We start from the raw sequence: 16436 nt of genomic DNA, 5'->3' as shown, positions 1-16436 counted from the left end.
ATCGCCTTTGTTTAATTTCATTTATTTATTATACAACATTCAAATTTAAGTGTTTAGAGATCTGATTGATAGAATTCAAGATCAAGCATCTCTCCAATAGCCAACACCAGGATGGTATCAGAGCAAGTTCAATTAGGTTTTTTATTTAGTTCGTGACTTTGTGGCCATGCCTCCTAGACAAAGGGGATACCGGGCAGCACCAACATCAATTGATCCTACACCTGACAAAAGAGATGAGATGGAGAAGATGAGGAGGCAATCTGAGTTTTTTTTATCAAACGAACGTTTGGCACAACTGGAGAACCTAAATCATGAAGAAGTTTCTGAGTTGGATGACTTCATAGAGAACCCATTCCATAATCGTTCCCAACTTGGGGAGATCTTTTTGCAAATGGTTCTTGCATCCACTTCAACTGAATCTTTAGCCCCAATGGAACCCTAATATGCCCATATAACGTCTAATCTGTCATTTCATAGACAGCAAAAGTTCAAGACAACCATGGATTTTCTCTTGAACTTCAGTTAAAGTTAAAGACGTGATGATCGTTAAAGTTAAAGACGTGATGATCTTGTTCGTAGTTTTACCATCAATACCCAGAATTCCCTCCTCACTAATGCCCAAAGGAATATGAACACTTTGGCTTGTTCCACAATTCAGTTATGACCCTACCTCAACCCACAAGACTTTGTCGCTCTTTTTTTCTATATGCCCCACATGGCGAGAAACAGGAGCACCCACTACATATTGTAATTGCTAACATGAAAGGTCTGATACCCAACACCACACTGAATGAAAACTTTTTGCACAGAAAAACTGTTTTTAAGTGTAAGAGGAAATTTGCCTGCCACACCCCTGCACAGTGTGATGGGCCCATTCCTCAAAGGTTAGGGCTCTAAACAGGTATTCTTTGTTATTAATGTATCCTATAGCGCGATAAATGAGCACTGAGACAGACATGACAGCAATGCACTATATTTTGATTTTCAGAATAACTATTTCAGTTCTACCACATTTTTAATAATTCGATAGACATAATTATTTCCAGTTGTAAGGAATGATTTCCTGCATACAAATCTTATCCAACAGACGTTACCAAGAATGAAATAAGAAGAATATTATGCCACTACTTTTCAAAGAAAGACACCAGCACAAAAATTTAAAAAAAAAAGAACAAAAGAAGATACGCAACATTAAGAGAAACATATAGTAGAGCATACACAATTAGTTTGCAATTTTGCATAAAGAAAACAAGAAATAAAGTTAGGTGTACACAGAAATAAAGATTCAATAAAATACAACAACATTGCCCAAGGAAATAATGGTATGACAAGAATAAAATAAAAATTTTAGTGCTCACCATCTTCCCAAGTTTGTACAAAGTTGAAATAAGAACTTTCAGTTAGAAGTTCAGTTCTGACTCTGGGTTCGACAAAAACATCTATTTTCTTATGGTCTATCAACCATCTGTGGAAATACAAGTATAAAAAAGAAATTAGTCTCCATTAACATTTACAGAAAACAAGAAAATCCAATTTGAGCTGGACTTGTCTGAAAGTACTTCTACATTTCCTATGCATTCCAACCTTTACAACAAAAACATACAAATTGCCTTGAATTTGCAGGCACAGTCCAAACATAGTTACCAGAATCAATAAGAAGAGGGAGTGGCAAATGGAGCCGAAGTGTAACGACCACCCTTTTTTTATCCCTTCATTCATTGGTGGGAATTATAAATTTTAGACCATTGGATCGTAATTCGATGATCGAGATCATCGATCCACTTTAGATCAATTCTTGATCCCGAATTTGCATCTCTTATTCGTCCTTCATTAACTTAGATCAATCGGTCTAAGAATCAATGGCCCTTGTTTAATCTAATTAATTACTCTAGTAGCTTGGGGATTAAGTTTTCCGCAGAAAGATAAATCATTGAAAAATTATTATTAAATAAAGGGAAAATATCTTATTTAGTGGAGATATCCACGTTTTCCCTCTCATGAGAAAACGTGCAGTGTGGGCCCACCCTCATCATTATAGACACACACACACACACACATATATGGTTGCCTTGTATTTAATAAAAGGTGTGAATTGAAACTTACTAAAAATATCTAGATATTTAAAGAAACAATCAAAACCAGATAAATTAGGGGGAGGATATACGATCTCCACTAATGGGGGAGATCTTGCGCACAACTCAAAATTTGAGTCATGCGCACCTCTTTTTGGTGGGCCCACTTAGTTTTGTTTGAAATTTAAATCCCTATTTAATAGCAACCTTGTTTTATAGATAGGATCAAGAAGTTCTAAGATTTTGGCAACTTACCATATCCCTTTTGTGACTCACATTAATTACCAAATAGAAAGCAAGGAAAAATAAAATAAAAAGTAGCGTGAACTCCACCCATTAACGCCCAAATCGTGAACTGAGAGAGAGAGAGAGAGAGAGAGAGTGGAGGAGAACCAAAAATAGAAAAAAAGAAATAGAAAAGAAGGGAAAAGAGGAAGAAAGGGAAGAAGAAATCTCGTGTACAACTTGTTTTTGGTCTCGTTGAGCGTCTCTCGGAAAATTTTCAACCATATACAAGTAGGTACCCTCTTTGCTTTCTCTTGTCCTTCTAAAAAGTGGGTCTGTTACGATTTTCGGCAGATTTACATAAATTAAATACATATTTGGTATATATACAAGAAGTAGACATTTTCAACAGTCTCCTGTATAAAAAAAAGGCATAGTGTGATCTGTAGGCTGGTAACTTGAAACCACTAGATGGCAAGAGCAATAATGCCACTGAGTAACTCGGAACATTGATATGCGACAAATGTTGAAAAGGTAGAGGGAGGGATACATGCTTCCCCAGAGTTAGAGAGGGAGAAGGGGTGATTGAAGAGAGAGAATAGGGAAACTGACTTAATCCAAAACGCATGATGAGATATATATATATATATATATATATATATATATATATATATATATATATATATATATATATATATATATATATAGATAGAGAGAGAGAGAGAGAGAGAGAGAGAGATGGATATTTGAGGAAGATACATGGTAACTTTTACACATCCCGTGCTCTGACACCATGACAAATTCTAAAGGATTCTCTCACAAACTTATTTAAATAGTATTGAAATAATATATCACTAATTACTAAATTTGATACAAAAAGAATGCCCCAAGTTACCATTCAAAAAAAAAAAATGCCCCAAGTTATATGTACAATTATATCAGGGCGCAGGGGTAAATGATAACAGTGTGACAAAGTTCAAAATAAAAAATAAACCTTTACAGGAACTTGTCCTATGACTCCTGTCACTTAGTGCTCGAGAATTGAGTTTACCATCATAGCAGCATTATATTTATTCGTCATGATTACCATTGTTAACAAACCACAAGACCACTGTTATTCACATATTTGCATTGAATTGTCATGTTGAATAGTTAAAATAACAGAAACGGTATATGCTTAGTACAGCTATGAAGTAGGAAGTGCCTTAAAAAAGTTAAAATCGGAAGCTTTAAATGATTATTATTATGTAAACCTCTGCCAGAACCTATCCTTAGCATGAAAACAAATCAGAGTCAAGCTGTGGGAAATGCAAAATGTGGTAAGTGTGCCTACTTTAACAAGCATACCTGACCATTTCTGCACATAAGACACGAACAGAAATTGAATTTGGCTTGGTCAAAATAAGTACAGTCTGTGGGTGTGATTCCCATCGCAATGAAATCTGAAAATAACAATCCTTCCCACATTAACTGGAGTGCAAAAAATTCACAAACAAGAAACAATAACTTTAGGGTGTTAAAAATGATATCATGTAAGTTGTAAAGAGAACCAAAGCTCCATGCTGTCATTAAGTAGTATTACCTGCTTACTGCTGCGCTCTGCAGTTGTAATGTTGCCTCTTTCAAAAGAGACAATATCATGCTTGTGCTGGCCACTTTTTTCGCCATTACAACCCCATGAGAGTTTGAAAGATGCCTGCCTCAAAAAAAATTGATCAAACTGAGAGACTGAACCAGCGATTTCTTGCAAGCTATTATGAAATTTGCATTTAAATTTTCGTAAAAAAATAATAATAATAAAATGAAAGTAATAGTAATAATGATAATAATAATAGGCTACTAATATCAGCATGGCCATGTTTTGATAACGGGATCACTCAATTTGCTTTACACTTCTGTGATTGGCAGCTAAGAGCTTTTTGGGAATTGTAAGAGCCTTTTACAGCTGGTTAAAATATGTAAAACAATGCGAGTTCGCCCCATTATCAAAACATGGTTGCGCCAATAACAGTCCCCTACTATATTTAAGATACTAATTACTAATTTTGAAACACTATCCAAAAGGTGAAAATGTGAATGTCCAACACATGCATCTACAAATCCTACAAAATTGATTTAAGATCACCATAATATCTAACACAACGTTATAGGAGTACATATAAAAGAAATTGCCGAAAACGTTAGATATGAAGATTTCTATGATTTAGCCAACACTTCAAATTTATTGTTGGCACACGTGTCGTGACTGACACGACATGCCTATCCACACATATCGACACTTTTAAATGTACTGCTAGAGGTGGCAGACTTAACGTGGGCATGTGGACGCATTTTTGTTCAATGTCAATTGTTTTATTATTTAATATTGTCTTTACCACTTGTACTATTGTTAGAAGGTGTATATGTGCCTAATGGTACTTTTGTCCATGTACTCTTCTCTTTTATATAAATACATAAGTGAGGGGCTGAACACCCTAACTTACTCTTTTCTTCTATTCTCTTCTCCTCTCTCTTCCCTACAACATGGTATCAGAGCCATAGGGTTGTGGTGCCCTAGGGACCACCCTCTTCTTCTCCTCCTCCTTCTTCTTCTCCTTCTTCTTCTTCTTCTTATCCTTCTCCTAGCCCACCTGCATGCCTCCCGAGACACCCGCGTCCCCTCCCACCTCTCTTTTTCACCCCCCGTGTCCCCCCCCCTCACCTCCCCACTTCCGCAGCCACCTTTCCCCTAACGGCAACCCCCTGCGCCCCCACCTCACCCCCGGCAGCCCCTTTCCCTCTTCCGGCAAGACCCCACGCCCCCGGCCTCACCTCCGTCACCCTCTTCCCTCTTCCGGCAAAACCCCACACCCCCCACCTAACATCCAGCAGTGCTCCCACTCCTCCCCTCCCTCCCACCCCTCCCCTCCCTGCAAATCTGTCCGACCCCTCTCCCTTCCATTTCTCCTTAACACCCCTTCAAATCCCTTCTAAATCCCCATCATCTCTCTCCTTCCTTAAACCCTAGTCCATACCCCTCTCCCAAATGACCTAAATTTCTTTTCTTTTGTCTCCCTTAGTCCTCCCGCGGCTCCATTCCTCTTGATGGTACCCTCTTGGGAGCCCTATTATGTCTCTTCTTACAGCAAGTCTTCTTTGGGGATACGGTTTCGTCTTTGGGCTCGCCTAGTGGTTCTTTCCTCCTATTTCTCTCGTCCTTATTGTGATTGAGAGTCTTTTTCTCACCTTATCTCCATGGATCCTCCCATTATTGAGGATCCCTCTCTGGGCCCGACTCCTGAGGTCTGTGACACTCGATCACCTTCGGCTCCTTAATATACCCATTCTCCATCGATGGAGGGTTTGTTCTCACCGATGACTACAGTTAAGCTAGACGGTTCCAATTACCTAAATTGGAAGATGGTCGTGGAGATCTACCTCCTCGCTAGGCGTAAGGTCAGTTTCATTCGTCGAGATCCTCCCTCCACTGATCCAATTATGAGAGATGGCAGCAGGATGATGCTCTGAGTCACACCCTATTGTGGTAGAGCATGGCCCCTCATATTGCTCGCACAATAATGTGCCTTCCGACATCCAAGCAGGTCTGGAACCACACAGCTATCCTCTATTCTGGGGTTGAAATCCTCTCCCGCATATGTACCTCCTATTCACAGTGGATGCACATCCGGCGTAGTGACACCTCTCTCTCTCTCTCTCTCTCTCTCTCTCTCTCTCTCTCTCTCTCTCTCTCTGCATATTACAGCCAGTTTGTCTCCCTCAGTCAGCAGCTTGACGTTTTTATGCCCCTCATGTCTAACACATAGCGACCAGCTTCGAGCTATTCACTTCGTAGAGGGATTAGACCCTGACTTTCTGCATCTCCGCCGGCAGATCTTCGGCTCCTGCCCTCTCTCATGGAGGTATACTCGCGCACCTAGCAGTGCCTAGCCGGTGATTCTACTTAGCATGTTTCTAGTGATGGCTCTGCTTTGCTACTTATGAGCCTTTTGATCGTTCTATCCACAGTGGCGGTACCTTTGGCCGTGGTCGGGGACGTGGCACTCGCGGATGTGGCCACAATTTTGGTGGAGAGTGTGGCTCTGGTGGGCGTCCCCAACCCTATTGCACTCATTGTCGGAGAGACGGTCATCATGTTGACACTTGCTATGCTCTAAATCCCGAGCTTTGTCCTCCTCCGGAGCCTCGTTCAGGCCACTCGACACATCTTTTTGTTCCTGCCCCCTGATGCATCGACGTTTGCTTCCATCGTCAGCCCCGCAACTCCTTCTGATGGTTTCTATCTCTCTCGAGCAGACTATGAGGAGTTTCAGCGATTACGCTTGAGCAGTCACCCTCTTAGTGCGGGTTTTGCCCAGCTAGGTAGTTCCTCTACCTGTCTTCTCATTAGCCCTAGCTCCTGGATCATAAACTGGGATGGATGGAAAAGCAATTATGCAATAATCTAAAAGGAGATCCTAAATCCACATGACCATACTAGAGGATGAAAACACAGACTAATACTCTACGTTAGAAGATGACTCAGAGACCCCATCTCATTTCTTGAATTCAAGAAAATCAAGGAACCCTACCCAATTTGACTTACAAATCAAGAAAAATACTCCAAGAGACATGCACCATCCCAAAGTAGAGCACCAAGTGCCAGACACCCTACTCAATCAGCATCTACATATGTAGCCAAATCCAATGATGTTGACGATGGAGAGAGACCTCTGCCAATCATCCCGTGTAAATATTTACTGATGCAAGATGTGATGCATAAGGAGATTAAAGAAACTGCCTCACAAGCTGGACAGCATAAGAAATATTTGGTCTCGGCATCATCAAGTAGATCAGACTCCCCACGAGTCATTGAGATGTTGTGGGATCCTCGATACATGAACCATTAGACTACCTGCATTTCACATGACCTAGAGGTATATCAAGTATTATCATCTGTAAGGGGTGCAAGAGATAGCAAAAGTTTTGGCCTATTTAGTCTGGCTAACCAAGATACCCCGATCAGATCGTAATCCCTCTATGCCCAGAAAATATGTTAATGGTTCTAAGTCCATCTTGAAGGTAGACTGAAGGAATGATTTCAGGTCATCAATTCCTTCCATATCATCTCCTAAAATAATAATATCATCTGTGTGTAGATAAAAAAGATAGTGATGCATGTCTTTCTTCATAGCATAAAGAGTAATCTGAAGCACTCTATTACAACCCATTGCCAACTATTGTTGTTTTGAAATGCCTTTACGTCCTCTACAAAAACTGCGGCGCCTTGGTCAAAAATAATTGTTGATGATGATTAAGACTGGAAGATAATGTTTATTTAGATCTAAATCACAATCAACATCAGACCCCCCCCCCCCCCCTCTCGCCAAAAAAAAAAAAAATCAATGGAATAACCTAGAAGAGAAAGTATCACCGTTATATGAAATTTTATTTCTCTATGTTCGGAGAACCCCTAGTGTATTTCTTGATTACAGTAACACATACAGACTTTCTTTCTTAGACAGCACCAGGTAAGGTTTGATGACGACCTATTATCTCTTGATACACATATAAAGACTTTCTTTATTCTTAGACAGCACAGGTAATGGTTGATGAAGACCTATTATCTCTTGATATCATATGTCACCAATGATGGGAGTGGATCCTAAAATAATGGTTGGTGTTTGACCACTCGGCCATCTGTCTCAAATCTCTAGAATACCGGTATCTTTCGAGATCCCAATGTGGAAGCAGACGTTTTTCCCTATGGTGGTATTCTCTTCTGTGAAATGACAAGTAACTCCAAAAGCTTTAGCTGTTGGAGAAGCCATTATTTAATCTTTTATAGTTTAACACCCCCACCTTCCCCCCTTCCTCTTCACGCGTGGCCCCTCTTTTTTTTGGGTTGGCCTACACTTGGCACATGTGGCCCCACTTTTGGGTTGGCCATTGCATGTGGATTTTTACTCTCAAGGAGATTTGATCTCAGGACCTTTTGCTCTAATACCATGTCAAACGACCATGAACTCCAAAAGCTTAAGCTGTTGGAGAAGGCGTTATTTAATCTTTTATACTTTAACATCTTCTTTGACAACCCAGTTACAACAAAGACACTTAACACAGTTTACATACCTTATACTAGTCAGTGACATCTACATGAAAGAAAGAATAGAATACTCTTTAACATCAAGGCTTCACATGAAAAAATATGCACCCATCGTCCCATTTGTAGAACATTGAAAGACCTAAAAAATGCTTTTATCATCGAAAAAATTGCTAGTCTATGTGGATCATGGCATAATATGAAAATGTATACAACAAATAAAACAAGGAACATATAGAGATGATTTTATATAAGTGAAACGCCATTGTTCAGATTGATTTAAGTGATTAAACAAACAACTAGCAAATAGAGGAAATAGCACTTGGGCTACAAAAAGTAATTACAATAGAATAGTAAACATAAAGAGGAAGGGCCACAGATATGACAAAATGCTTACCTTTCCCATACCCGAACAGCCAACCACTTTGGAATCAGAATTTGTTGCTTTATCCCGAAGAACCTCATGCGAACAAATTCCATGCTTGCCACAACACCTCTCATTTTTCTCACTATTTGCGTCATCTAGCACAGATTTATTGGATAACATCTTTAAACATTCAACTTTGGAGTCAGGATAATCACCTTCATGCAACAGCTCTGCAATACAAGCCATCGTATCTCTTTGTTAACAAGATCCCATCATTATCCACAGATAACAAAAAGAATTGAGTGCACGTAGAAATAGGAGTGCAACTCAGGTCGGGTTGGGTCGGGTTGAGGCAAACCCGACCCAACCCGAGGAACCATTTACTCAACCCGAACCCAACCTGACCCGAGTTCCAACCCCCCAACCCAGGTTTTTTAAAATTTAAATGAACAAACTAAAAACTAAAACAAAATGATAAAAAAATGTTGGGTTTCACTCGGGTCGGGTTGCCCAAGCCCTCAACCCGAACCCGAACCCAAGCTCTACCCAGGTTAGTAAAACTCAATCCGGACCTGACCCGAAAGATACCCAACCCAACTTCTTTTCGGCTTCAACCCGACCCAAGTTGCACCCTTATGTAAAAAAGCTCACAAAGGAAGAGGTGTGAAAGATGCACATAGAAAAGCTCACATAAAAGATCTATGCAAGACACTTGAGTGCATGAATTATTGTCTAAATAACTCAAATTCGAGATTTATTTTCAATGTTTGGCATTATTAAAGCAATTCAATCCTTTTTTTATCCTTGTTTCAACAATCACATTCATGCAAAAGTGAAGAATTTTCTCCAAATTTAATTCACATAAATAGTATTCTCGTTTTGGATGCTACTGATGAGAAGGTAGAGGAAGCAAACAAAGTTTTTTCTAAGGAAGGGAGGGAAGAAAGATGAAAAAAGGGGGGAGATCTGGGATCTGGAAAGAAAAAAGGGTTGAGAAAGAGAATGTAGAGCTTGAGTTCATCAATAAACTATGATAAGGGGAATATAAAGATTGGGGGGAGGGAGTGACAAGGGTACAAATGGTGTCAATTACAATAATATCATGGAATGTAAGCTGGTTGGGAGCAGCGGAGAAGAAAAGTGTTGTAAAGGAGTTAATTGCAAAAACAAAGCCTGAGATTATTCTTCTCAAAGCCTGAGATTATTCTTCTACAAGAATCTAAGCTGGAAGATTTTTCAAAAAGGTCTGCAATTAGGTGTTATTCTAGCAAGAGGGGGGAATGCGGCTGTCGAAGACACTAGATTAAAGTATGACTGTTATACATTGTTATTGAAGATTATTTAGTGGAAGACACCTTCAAATGGTCTTAAAATTGTACTGTATAAAAATATGAATAGAAGGGATCTTTGGAAAGAAATGGACAGATGAAGGAATAGGGAATCTACAGAGGTGCATTCGAGGGGACTTGAATACCATAAGATTTACACGAGAAAAATAGCCAAAGAAGCATACGGCAAGTATGTGGAAATTCGATGGTTTGGTTTTACAAAATAGAATGAGTTAATCGAATGTGGGAGAAGCAAGATTCACTTAGTCTAATAAATAGGAATATACAATAATGGCTCGCTTGGACAGATTTTTTGTGTCGTGTGACTAAAGAAAAATATATAAAAAATAGCTAGAGAGCATTGCCTACAACAACAACTGATCATTCATCAATTATGTGGTTCAGAGTCAGTACTTCATTGTCAATGTGTTTCGTTCCAGACAGAATTTGCAGGAAAATACAGTCTACAAAGGAATCGGAATCAGATTTCCCAAAAAAAATCCATTTGGAATTACAAAAAAATTGGAAAATCCAACCGGAAAAGGGTTTTTCAATTTTTTTCTGAAACCAACCAAAATGTGATGCTACAGGAATAAAATCCATACCCCCCACCCCCACCAAAAGCCACATCTGAGGTTTTTTCATAATCCTAATCCCTAAATTGAGGATGAAGATGACCATGAGGTCAAAGTATTTAGGATGTAACAAGAAATTGGAGGAATGGTGGAAGGAATTGAAGAAAACTAATGTGTGGAAGAAAGGACAATTTTGGGCCTGGTCGGCTGAAAAAGATAACTTACTGAAGGGGTTAGAAGAAACCTAAGATGTTGATTCCGTTCCGTTTCGGATGGAATGACCGAAACGTTTCGTTGACCCGAAAAACATAACAGAATCACCCATGTACCGTTTCGTCTAGGATTTCATTCCATTTCGGTCATTCCGGTCAGTTTCAGTGCATTCCGGTATGCTCCGGTTGAAACAGGACCCTATTTCGGCCGAAACACTTTTTTTTTAAAAAAAATTAGAGAAATGCCCTGTAACAGCTATATTTCTACTTTTAACTATTCCTCTTATTTTTTTAGTCATTTTGACCATTGTATAGCCATTTGAAAGCTATTTTCCGTCCTTTTTCCTCCCCGGACAAGAAAAAACCTTATATAAAAAACCCATATAAGCCCTCTTTTTTCACTTCTACCACCTATATTGTTCTAGCAATTTTGTATTTTTGAGATTTTTATAAATTTCTAACTATTAAAAAAATTTCTCCGTTCGTAGCGTTTTTTCCGGAACAAAACGTCAAACCAGCCAAAACACTGAAACATTCCGTTCCACTGACCAAAATAAAGCAGCGAACTAAACGGAATCAACAACTTAGGAAGAAACAGATATGAAGGAAGAAAATAGAATTAACGACGGAGAGGAAAAGAAAAGTGGAAATCAAAAGAGTATATAAGATCAATCTGAGAATGAAGGACATGTTGGAGGCAAAATAAAGAGCACTTTGGTTAAAAGGAGATAAAACACTACTTTTCCCATAAATGGGCCAACACGGTTGTTCCCTCTAGGCTTTGTACGCCTTCTACACAATCGATGAAGTTGTCAGGAAATAGTTGCTTAGCAATTTCGGTACTATTTGGCTCAATTGCCGTTACTGGTAGTGCTATAATGTCGTTTGGGAACCAAGCTCGGCAAGCCGTACCTGAGAAAGATAAATGGGATTAGTTGTTTGATGCTTGATGGGGCATTGGCGAAAGATAAGAGGGAAATGACAGTGCATAGTTTTAAATTTCCAATGAAATCGATATGAAACGACCAGAAATGACCGAATGTTTCCGTTTCCATCCCCGCTGAAACTCATACTGAAACCAAAATGCATATCGAAACCAAAAAAGCATTAGAGATATATTATAACAATACATAGTACATAATCATATTTATAAGAATTACATATGCAATGTGTTGTACTATTATATATAAATATTTATATGAATTACATGTGAAATCTGTTATGTAATGAACTATATGAATTACATGTGAAATCTGTTATGTACTGAACTATCAGGCATATGTGACAACACATGTCACTAGGTATTCATTGTTGTTAAACCATTATGAGTGGCCTTTTTTGCTTATGTGATGGCTTCACTTTTCATTCAACCATAATGTAATACCTGGCCCCACCATGAGAATTTGTGAAAGGGGTGTCTATATCAAAAATGAAAACAAGTATTTAATTAAAACTTGTATGGTGTGCCATCATCAAAACTGATTTTGAGTTTTGTTTAGAAAACTTGGAAGGGCTGTTGTTATTAAAATGGCTCCAGAGGTTTATTAGCCTAAATTGGATATTCTTTCTTTTGAAATTCAACCAATGGAAAAAAGAGTATCTAGAGGATGGATTTAAGCTTTGAGAAATTTCCTCCAAATTAGCATTTTCTATTGAATATCGATATGGCTTTGGGTAAAACGAATTGTGAGATGGAGGAATTTTAGGAGATCTCCATCTAAACATTTGTAGGAGGAGATCCTCATCCAAACGGTTTTAGGAAGTTTGGATGGGTGGGCCTTGTTTTAGGAAGTTTCCCTCTAACATTGGGAAGATTTAAAGGTAATGAAAATAAATAAATAATAATAAATTTTTTAAAGTTGATGTTGTACGGTTTTGCAAGATTGAATAGGGTGGAAATAAATTTTCCCCTTTGAATATTATCCAATGGGAGAAGAGTTCCTATATGAGAGGGATTGCCTTTTAGTGTTTCTAAAATAGAAAGTACTCCAAAATGTTTTGGGTTTGACGTTTTGGGTTGGAAATTTAACAAATTTATTATTGATTCAAGATATACTTGGAGGATTTATGGGATTGGAGAGATTTTATTTCCCTCTCAAATTCGTTAAAGTGAGAGAGAGAGAGAGAGAGAGAGAGAGTTCTGGAGAAATTATAGTGATACCACAATGTAAAACAATTTTACATTGTAGTCATAAAACTCCATATTTTCGTCCAGAGAAAGAGAAGAAAGAGGGAAAAGAGAAGAAAGAAAGAGGGAAAAGAGAAGGAAAAGTTGTTGGTCGTGGGAGATCCGATCACCGGGAATCATTCCAAACACCAAGAAACAAATCCAAGGTAAGAAACGTGATTTGATATTGATTTCCTTCAGTTCTAATTTGAGTAGGGTTTTAAAAAAAGGGGTTTTGTCCTTTAATTTTTTCGGCAGATCTCCGGCAAGATTGTGGGTGCGAATATTGGGCTCTTTGGAAACCTCATGTCGCGATCTTTCCAACAAGCCCAACCACGCACAATTCCAGCAAGAATCAAATAAGATATGCAATTCAAATTCCGGAAAGCTTAAGGCACGTACTTTTCAAATAAAATAGTTTCAAATATATTTGAGCCCTTCCAAATTATATTAATTGTATATTAGTATGTGGGACCCCTGGAAAGCCCCGGAAAGTATGTCGTATTCTTCCTAATCGGCCACAAATGAGTGCTTCGTGCCTCTACGATACCCTGTATACTAATTTTAGCTACTCTTACGATTATTTGAATGATTTATTGATGGATTATTTGAATGATTTATTGATGCCAGGTGATTGGGTCTGAATTTCGAAGAAATTTGGAGTTTGCATTTCTTAGGTAAGTAATATTGCATTACTTGGTTTCCTTCACTTGTACTTTATTTGTATCAGCATTGAACCTGCGAGATGAGTTTCTGTTTTGTGATCTACTTGACTATCGTATCATGTGATCCCGATTGAATTCAGTAACGTTTTTTAATTTAATATCTTCACATATTGTATACCTATGGATATTGTGACCCCTGTGATTTCACACTCTATTGAATTACCTCATCTGATTGAGAAATTCTGTTTGTGAATGTATTGGCAAGTGCATTTGACACCTCCATCATTGTTCATATCCTTCTATACTTTTCAACATGTGAACTTCAGAACTTTGAAATGGAGATGAGACTATTTATGTGAACGTGCCAATGGGGGATAAATGTTGGCCTTGTCGACAAGAATTATGTGGAGCCACTGGCTACTGGCTACTGGCTACTAATGCAGTGTGTCTATGTGAACCTCAGAGTTCTGCAGGACCTTGTGACCCTAAGTGAACTGTGGACTTGGTCTTTATTCTCATAAAATTATTGACATATGAATGTGATATGTGGCTCTCTTTGAATCCTTCAGCTCGAGAATGTGATATGTGACTCTCTTTGAATCCTTCAGCTCGATAATGCGATTTGAGACTCTTTGAATTATTCAGATTATGAATGAGATATGTGACCCTCTTTGAACCCTTCGGAATGGGAATGTGAAATGACTCATTTTGAATCCCATCAACTTGTAATTGTGTAAATTTCGATATTCGATATGTGATCCGTGAATGATCCTCTTTGAACTCCGTCAGATTGTGACTATGTGAACTTAGTTTCCATTCTCCTAAAGCTATTGATTTGTGACTTGTGCATGTGACCATTGGAATTATTGATCGATCGACCTGTGTACTAAAACCTTCGAATTTTGACCTTTGCCGTCTTCGGAAAAAGTCCCCCTTGAATATAGAATCTCTTTTCAGAAGTGTGAATGGTATCAAACTTTGAAATATCAGTTTTACAGTCATTTGCTTACTTTCATTTCTTGGCCTGCTTAATTGCAGTTTGCTTTATTACTTTCTAGGCTTTCGGTCATATGTGGTTAACAAAATTTCAGATACTGAGAATTGACTCTCGTGGAGGCCTGTGGCGGGAGTTTTGGAACTTTTGGCTTATCAGAATTGAGGAATTTTTATTTTACTTTTAGTAGTGTGAGTATTTTGAATTACAAGACAACATTGTTATCGTTTTTAATTTTACATTCAATTATAGATGGGTGAGAGTAGGACTTGATTTTAATTGTTATTAATATTGGATGGTAGACTACAATATATGTCACACACATTTAATTGCATATACGATGTAGAAACGTTTAACTCCAGTAAAATAATAATCGCAAATTAGGCAGATACGATTGTACATAGACGCATTATACATACACATATAGACAGATAGGCAGATAAGATTATGCATAGACACATTTCCCGGTTATTTTAAGATGCTTGGAGAGACATGTTAGCATATGAGGCATCTTTGTGACGTTTGCCACCCCAGTCTACACTGACGTGCTGTCCACTAATTTATTTAAGCATCTGATAAAATTCTCCCTCATTTTCTAAGAAAAATAAATGAAGTTCAGAAAGCTAGCACAAACTCAAGCACATAAATATTATTTTAATAAAAACATAAATATTATTTAAATATTGTGGTGCCTATAAAAATTAGTAATGTTATTCAGGAATCCATTTCTTTAAACCATTAGCTAACCTTTATACTTACGAAGATTGTGTGCCCTCTCTAGTTCATATTTACGCTTCCATTCAGCTGCCTCTGCTTGAGCAGATGCCTTCCCTTCTGCTACTCGTCTCAATGCCTTTGCGACAGCTAACAATTAGAGAAAGAAGGAACCATTAAATCAAATGTCAAAACAGGTTTCCAGCTACAGTTTAGAACACACAAACTAAGAAAAGATAAATATACCATATCACCAAATTGGGAATGTAAAAATTGATAAAGGGTAATTTTTAATTCCGTTTGCAATGTCAAAAGCTTAGTAACTGTAATAACAACAGTAAAAGTAAAACATTGGAACTTCCCGAAAACTTCCCAAAGAATAGCGTACCAAAACTCAGAAACACAAAAGCTCAGTCTATCACAGCTACCAAATCCACCACCTTTTCCCAATTTTCATGTCAAAGAAGAGAACTTTCTCAAATCTTTATTTCTGTTACCATCTAATGATGTTTAATGTGCATAGTAATATATAAATTTTTTGTAGGCAAGTATAAAATCTTTGTTTGGAGGTATAATAGTCCTTTCTGTGAATTTTTTTCCCCCTTATACATCAGGTTCCTACTTGAATTAACACATAGCTCATATATCTTTCTATTTTTAATTATGTTTCGGAAAAATTAGAAAGTTAATTTTAAGATTTTAGCAGCTTCAAAAATATTTATAAATAGAGATATGGAAGTCGATTATGCTGGGACAACATGTAATTGTCATTCTATTTTATTTTTGGTTGTTTAATTACAATTTAAGTTGATTTTAAGGGATGAAATTGATCCTCTGCTAACACTTAGGTCTACTAGGGCTTTTCTAGGTGTTGGGCTAATGCATATGTAGGTTTTTCACAGGTGGACCTTTGGACAAGTTAGTGAATAACAAATACTTTATTTTGAAGCTCTGGAAATTTCTTGTTCTTTGGCCTGAATTCAGCCGTATTTCCTATCTCTAGTTCTATTTTGCACAATTCAATTGTAGGCTGTGTGA

At 37.9% G+C, this 16436-nt stretch overlaps 1 protein-coding gene across 2 annotated transcripts in view; it reads right to left on the bottom strand.

Moving 5' to 3' along the window:
• Positions 1-16436, bottom strand: part of NADK1 (NAD kinase 1) — an 89335-nt gene that overhangs the window by 57523 nt on the left and 15376 nt on the right. Inside the window, exons 3-7 of one of the 2 annotated variants that reach the window (XM_077394183.1) lie at positions 15432-15548; positions 8774-8973; positions 3880-3993; positions 3645-3739; positions 1359-1465 (exon numbers count right to left, since the gene is read on the bottom strand). In XM_077394183.1, coding sequence (XP_077250298.1) covers positions 1359-1465; positions 3645-3739; positions 3880-3993; positions 8774-8973; positions 15432-15548 — 633 coding nt within the window. The remainder of the gene's footprint in view (positions 1-1358; positions 1466-3644; positions 3740-3879; positions 3994-8773; positions 8974-15431; positions 15549-16436) is intronic. The other variant, XM_077394184.1, reaches the window with a different exon arrangement.

Source organism: Tasmannia lanceolata, unplaced genomic scaffold (genome assembly GCF_043159265.1).
Source record: "Tasmannia lanceolata isolate RefF3 unplaced genomic scaffold, GAP_Taslan_0.1 ptg000013l, whole genome shotgun sequence".
In the NCBI taxonomy this organism is placed as follows: Eukaryota; Viridiplantae; Streptophyta; class Magnoliopsida; order Canellales; family Winteraceae; genus Tasmannia; species Tasmannia lanceolata.
This window is presented reverse-complemented; position numbering and strand designations above follow the sequence as displayed.